General features: G+C 38.4%; 1 protein-coding gene across 3 annotated transcripts in view; it reads left to right on the forward strand.

Moving 5' to 3' along the window:
* Zasp66 (PDZ_signaling and DUF4749 domain-containing protein Zasp66) overlaps nt 1–6,537 on the forward strand; it is a 56,489-nt gene extending 49,952 nt beyond the window's left edge. For all 3 annotated transcript variants that reach the window (XM_086970458.1, XM_022841946.2, XM_022841947.2), the window contains 3 exons: nt 1,613–1,761; nt 2,467–2,578; nt 5,692–6,537. In XM_086970458.1, the coding sequence (XP_086826584.1) occupies nt 1,613–1,761; nt 2,467–2,578; nt 5,692–5,823 (393 nt within the window). In that variant the 3' untranslated portion in view covers nt 5,824–6,537. The remainder of the gene's footprint in view (nt 1–1,612; nt 1,762–2,466; nt 2,579–5,691) is intronic.
* Nucleotides 6,538–7,604: the final 1,067 nt, after the last annotated feature.

Here is a 7,604-nt window from a genome sequence, read left to right on the forward strand (position 1 = left end):
CTACGAACAAAGCTGCCTTACCCTTTAAATTGATAAAGTTTTTAAAATGAAATTCTTACAATAAGAAGACGCTTCAGATAACTAAATGCCGCCAAAAAATATGTATACAATTGATAATAAAATAATAACACTGCTAGGGCTCACTCAGAAGCGCGTTATAAAGAAGATGTGGATTCTGGACCGGTGACTGTAATTTTCTTTAATAATTGAATACACTTTTTATATCACAAACGTCAGGGAAGTACTCTCTGAAAAAGACAACACCCAAAGACTTTTTTCTGCTCGATTTTTTGAAACTGTCTTTAGCATGAAGCATACGGGTAACTTAATTTTTACAATAAAGCAAAACCTTTCTCAAACTAAACTTAGTGATACCTACATACTATTATGATATTAATATTCTATTAATATTACTATTACCATTACTAATATCTCCGTGACGATATAAATATAAGGGGTATGGCTGAAGAGCAGCGATTCCATCGGTCAACATCAAAGCACCTAACGGGTCCTATCCAACTTTATGACCGCGCTGGGACGGCAGGAAGACCGGTGACGATGACCTGAGAGATGTTCTAACCAAATTCTTGGGGAAATCAGCGGAATCGTTTACGTTGGCTTTCAGAGAATCAAGGCTAAAAATATTGCTTAAAAAGTTTTATCTCGCAAAGTGAGAATTGGTATAAACTCGCCAGCCATATTGGTACCTAAACTGGGTGGCTCGTGTATGATGCGACTTGGAGGTTGTATGAGACGATTGATGGGAAGTTTTTACAATGAAGCTTCTCAATAGCTTTTTCTTAAAGAGAGCAGATTTACAGGAACGGCTCTTCTCCAGCTACACAGCTGACCTGTTTTTTTGCGAGTTGCGATTGGTTCTCTAACTTTGTTTACTTAACGTCTGGGAAGTCAGTTCTATTTGTACATTTCATCAAGCCGGCAGAGGTGAACATTTACTTGGGGTTAATACCATTCCATCAGAATTAAGTAGAGGAAAAAGCCCATATGCATTATATATGGCACTTTAACCAAAGGCTAGTACTGCCACTATTTTTAGGACGAAAAGCGAGCCGCTGAATTGTCGGTTCGGCACGGTAAACGATAATTTGGTGATCGAAATGTAGGAATTTACTTACATGGATACCACTGCAGACTACTCAGAACTTTTTTTAGAAAAGAAAATGAGAGATAACCGCTATTTGAAGCTAAAAGCGAGTGGATTGTCATCTTTACTCCAGCAAGTACGACGAGAAGCCGGAGCGGCTGTAAATAAAGGGGACTTGTTGATCGCTAGGGGAGTTTTAGCGGCAGCGATACCCAAGGCTTCACTAATTTTACCAGACAGTGGAGTATCGTTGCGCATTACAAAAAGCGGAATTTGAGAATCCAATAAAGTTACGTCGTGACAATTGACAGGAGCCTAAGAAGGAGCGCGCTACATTTGGCTTGATGGAAGGAAAATAACTAAAAAAATAGAGCGTCGGTAGTTATATCAGCGCTGCACGAGCAACCGCTCGAACCTCTCTGCCGATCGCAAAGCCAAAGTATCAATTTTTCGTTAGCAGCATTCTGTAAGACTATTTGAAATATATTACCTATTTATGCATTCCAGGTAGCACAGACGGTTCAGCAACGTGCGTTTCCTCATCAGACACCTGATGGCCGCAGAATTATCCATCAGAATTACAACAACCCCGGGGGACTCTACTCTGCTCAGAATGCGTCCGACGCTTTTGCACTCCATACCGGCATGCATTCACCGTGAGTGGGCAAATAGAAATATATCACTAGACTTAATCAAGGATTTCGCTAATAACAAAGAAGAAGACCGACTAGTCAAGGAGAAGTCCAGATTAAAAAGGCAGCTAGATCCGGCAGCTGAAAACATTTTATTGGAAACACAATGAGTAAAACGCCAAACTATTATAAATGGACCTTTCTAACTGCAGCTGAAAAGAGGACAGGGCTTGGATTCACAACCTCAGGTTCCAAACTCAGTTTTGCTTAAAGCTCAGTGTTTGTTCAGTTATTCGAGCCTTAAAATCAGCTTACCGATAAATATATTTAACCGTACATTTTCAGTCTTTTAGTCCGATTGGGTCAAAGGGTAAATATATGAACATATGCTTTTTATCCGTATCCAGTGCCGCAGCTTAAAAGTAAGTATACAGGCTGGTTGGACGATAACATGTATTGTTAAACAGTCCTGTTTCATTCCCCTTTATGAACTGTTTCGTTTAATAAACGATGTACTGCTCCTTCGACAGCTTACATGGGTGCAACAAAAGGGTCTATTTTAAACCAAGGCATGCATAGTTTATAATGTTTTTCATGAGGTGTTTAGATTTATTTGTACCAATACCCTCAGTAAAAGCCTATTATTATTGGTCGCGTCTATTCTGTTTGTGCAGTTTAGTCGTATTTCACATTGTACCTGCACTCTAATTTCGGCACTCCCTATTTTAGTCGTTCCGTGGGCAATCCGGCTTCAAAATTAGCGGACATCACTATGTCCCCCACTTATCAACTCCTTCATGCTGGTGAATCTATTCAGCAGCATTCGCCATCCCTGGGACAGGTAATATGCATTAGTTACCACTAGTACATTGATGTATTTTCAGTTTTTCAATCGAAGTAGATCATTATACAACCACATGTTTCAGTGCGTGCTGTGAACGAATTTAGCGATAGCCCGTGTTATAAGGACATCAGACATTTTCTTCGCTCGTCAAGAAACGTTTCATACTGTTTTTTTTTTTTTACTAAGCTCTGTTACACATTATTATATATTTTTCTATAAGATTTGACAGAATAAATTGTAGGGATTTATTTATTATTATTATCAAGTACGCCGTTGTCCTTGCGCTCGGCACCAGGATGGACATGACAAACCGTCCTTTTTTTTTGGTCCATTTATGGGCTATCCAATTTTTAAACTTTTTTTTATTCGGACGGCGTCTATACTCAGAGTGTACACTCTGGGTACAAAATATTATTTATAAATTGAGTAGAAATGCAATTGCATGGGTAGAACTTTAACCTCAGCGAATAGGTAAGTAAAGCAGAAGTTTAAAATACCTAATAATTTTGTGTCAGGTATACGTTATTGGAGTTTCCACCTGATATTCGTCTATTACGTGAAGAAATTTGAGCGAACTTGTAGAACCCAGAGAAAACTTAACGCTCTTTCAGTAGACAATTAAAGTAAAAAGAAATTGTTCGGTTGATGTACAGTTGTGTAATAATCTCAGACTAAAGTGTCACATCGGAAATGTCTGTATTCTATTTGATACTTATCAAAAATGTGCAATAAGTAATAACTAAAAGACTTCGCACTCTTCGAGGCAGGCAAATAATTCTTTAAATGAAAAAAAAAAAAATAAAATAGTTGATATAGCTCAAGCAGCTCAGACTGAAAAGTCAGAAGTCGTTATCTAAGCCACATGGTGTTGCTACAAATTTCTGTATCAAATTTTTATGCGTAAACAATTTTCTATTTTTATAATATTTCAATGTATCTTTTTGAACGTATTTATAGTGATAATTATATTAATATAGAATTAATGCTTCACTTCCTTATTACGAAAATTTTAGAGTAGAGAACTTCGCTAAAATATTATTGAATCGTTGTGTATTGCTCTTTCATGTAGAATAGTTGACCAATTAGCTCTCTGTATTACGGATTAATTTTTCTTATTTTGATACTTCATGAAGAATTAATAATTTACCTGTTTAACGTATGTATTATTTAATGTGCTGTTACTCTTCATTGCGTGAGTCTTGAGGACATTTTTGAGAAGACTGGTAAACGAATTGTCCACATATAGTGCATAAAATAACACGCTACCACGAGCCATAGGTTGATATCTTAAACCAGTCCAGACACATCGTGAACGCTACAATGTGTATTGGTAAATTCCATCTAATATGCTTAAACAGCTCATAATTGTAGCGCAAAAGCCGTCCTCATGTTAGCCCAAAGATCTGTTGTTACGTTCCCGGCAAAATGGACTTGTGGATGCTTGGTGCACCTTATAACGAAAATAGGATTTGTACAAGTCAGCATTTTCTAGCAGACGTGTGCAGAACCATTCTGTAGCTCTGCCACTGTCTCAGCAAAGCAGCAATCCACACAAGGAACTTTTTTGAAATCGCTTTCTTCAATCCGTTTAAGGGGTTCCATGTGGTTGGTTCGTTACTACCGTCTTAAAGCGTTTCGATAGTGTGTAGGAAACTTGGCTTCCGAGCGGGCAGGATCTATAAAGAATCAGTGAAAATACCGCACGCCCCTTGTCATGATGAAAACTCAGGACATTCTTCAAAGGCCAAGTCCGCAAGTCAAACCGTCGTTCACGACGATCCAGCGAAGTCGACAATATCAACCCTGCGTGTCTCTGCCAAAAGATCGGATTCACGGTTTTATGTTGCTAGTGATGATATTTCATTAATGTTGGTTAAACAATGGTCCAGTCAGAACAGGCACATCATTAAGGCGATTGATAATTTACTACTAATTTCTCAGTGCCTTTCTTGAGCAGTTTGGATCAAACGGCAGACGAATTGGCCAGCACTGTAGATAGCCTAAAGGAATAGTACGTGAAGCTATTGAACTAGGCACGACCTATGTTTTCCATCTCACAAAGGGATGTCCGAAGCCACACTTTCGCAAAAACTGTGTTTTCAGTGGAATAGATATATAACTGGCACGCTATACAATCAGTCAGAGGTTTTTTGCATCTCAGTTTTGAGGAGATCTACGTAGCTAAAGGGGCACAGGCCAAGTTTTGTCAAAAGAATAATATTTTTTTGGCTGCCGGTAGCATGACACCGGTAGCAAACATACGTTGGCGTCCTTCCAAAATGAATATCCCATAAACCTGCCTCCGCACGGTATCCTCTCACACTGAGAAGAGTGTAAGTACCTTAAGAGTTCACTTTTAACCTACTTAAAGGCGGCTCAAGAGTTTCCGTCGAGAAAATAAAATATTTAAACGACGAGTTAGACTCTTTAAAGCCAAAATTCCTTAAAGGTATGCCTAACGATAAAGGCGACTTAATAAATACTTTAGTGCAAACCCTCAAAAATTTTGCATTTCGGTCGCTAATGAATGCTTGCTACAGATAATAATAATAATAATAAGTTGGACGGCACCCAGAGATGTTGCATGTACCGTCGCTATTGGTTTCACATAAGTAGACAAAGTTCCAGTGGAAAAGCACGTTCAATAATCTTGTCGTACTGATACAGTTAAGATGTGATATTAGAAATGACGTAGGGGTCGCCATACAAGCTATGCTGGGTTACCTGGCCATCAATATCGTAAATTGCAAAATCATCGTGAAACACGATCTTGGAAACGCCTCCCAGATTTAGGTGAGACAATTGCTGTTTTCATTAGATTGCCAAAATGTACTTCCCCAGGCGAGGTCTTCTCTGGGGTTCTTCTCTTCGTTGGAAGCTCGTTGTGGTACCACAACGAGCTTCTAATGGAGTTCATTTTTGGGCTGATAGCAGGTCGAAATTTGGAAACTATCACTGGCTAATACTCACTATGTTTTACTTCTAACACCTTTATTTATTCGAATGTTTACTCAGCATTATTGTGAAAATGCAAAAACATGTTTCGATTTAAAGCTCCAACCAATAAACAGACTGCATCCCTAATTTATATGTTATGTTGTATTATATAGGTATATTCGCCTACACAAAGCCAGGGTCAAGGACCCTGGAAAGCATCCATACCACCGCGAAGCGCTCCGACCCAGTCTACGTCGTTTAATACAATTATGCATGCCGTATGCCCACCTGGAACAAATATGTAACGACGTTCGCAGCGCCGGTCACAGCAGCGGACGAAATTAAGGAATAGCGCGAGTCTTCGACCGGTCATGTTATCTATGTCGCCCAGCAGAAGAATTCAACAGTTGATAAACTTAACTCTCAGCGAAAATCTTCCTTGAAATTATAATAAAGTGAAAACTATTTATTGTAGATAGCTAGTTAAAGAGAACTTGAAAATCCTCCGGCAAGCAGTATCGTTCAATTATCTTAGTTATAATCGTTTGAATGTCATTGCCTAAAGAAAAGTTTAGTCAATTATAAAAGAGAAATATTAATCCCTAAAATGATCGACTCCGGGTACTCAGTTACTATCTTTATGTTTCAATGAGCGTTTTCCATGTGAAGATCACCTGATATTTTCTGTTATGGACAGGGATTCTGGGAAAACCGTTATACAGTGTGCAATATTTTCCAGGATTGTTCACAATTCAACGACAAATATATCATGGAGAATAAAAAAACAGATTTTCCGAAATCTTGACTATCCCAAAGGATAAATGTTGAAATCACTGTCCTTATAAGAATTATGATAATTTATGTATAATTGTCTCAGAAACAGCCGGTTAACAAAGTGTTCCCGTGAATCCAACTATGAGATCAACTTTCGCATCAACCTATCCCTGCTATAATCGTAATCATACTAGAGCACAAACGTATCAGCGGAATTTTCAATAAACGCAAGGATCTATACAAAACATTTGTGGTGTTTCACATCTGCCGAATAGACTATGCGCTATATTCTCGCGCTATTAGGTCAAAGGTATTTTGCCAAGTATCGCAAAAAGATACTTTGCCCTCATCCTAGTTGGTCAGCAAAAGCGAAAAGAATTAAATAAAATTAACAGCATATTATCTTCTAATATAAACTGATCAGTTCAATTTGATGGTGCACATGGAGCGACCTAGGACGCTACTTAGGACTTAGTGACTCATTTCGAAATGAGACCTACACTTTTCTCTAGAACACTTCTTCAATATAACTACTTCAGCCAAGATGAGTCGCTTTAATAGTCAAGGGCGTTCCTCACTGCAGGCGACAAAAGGTGCCAATATATGATAGTGCCGACTAGTAGAAAACTTTTTAATGCGCCTTTAGAAAAGTCACATAACATACCCTTCCAAACGTAGTTAGTGTAACGTTACTTTATGTGATATATACGATACTTGGCACCCTGTAGTCTTTGTTCTGCTGCATCGTAATTTGAAAATTTCAACGTTCTCTCAATTTATGACATACATTGACAGTCTACCAGGCAATAGAAATCGTGTTCAGGTTAACAGGGTAAAAAACTACGACAATTAACAATGAACAAAAGCTCGACCTGTCTGAAAATCTTCCTATGCATTCCATATTGCTGTGAGCGTAGCATTCGCTGTTACGGTTCACTTAAAGCACATACATTTGTTGTAACAACCCAAATATTCTACTTATGGGTCTACTTTTATAGTCAGCGTAGGAACGGTTGGCCATTCGACTACTCACATACATGGTTTCTGCTAATAAAACGTTGTCTGTAGCAAAAGGCTTAGTCAAGCCTTTTGCATACCTTCACGTAGCTGTATTTACATATTTACTGAAAAAAACCTTAGGTCGGATCATTCAATTACTTGTCCAGGAAACATCGCTGCTGTCCAAACGGGACAAGAAATATCTGCTTTCATCATCGCCTAGTTTTTAAAGAGTTTTCAAACTACGATCAATGCTCATCCAAAAAAGTGCTGTGACAAATTGAGATCAATATAAATGTTGCATACCAACAAC

This window comes from Varroa jacobsoni, unplaced genomic scaffold (genome assembly GCF_002532875.2).
Source record: "Varroa jacobsoni isolate VJ856 unplaced genomic scaffold, vjacob_1.0 scaffold_960, whole genome shotgun sequence".
NCBI lineage: Eukaryota > Metazoa > Arthropoda > Arachnida > Mesostigmata > Varroidae > Varroa > Varroa jacobsoni.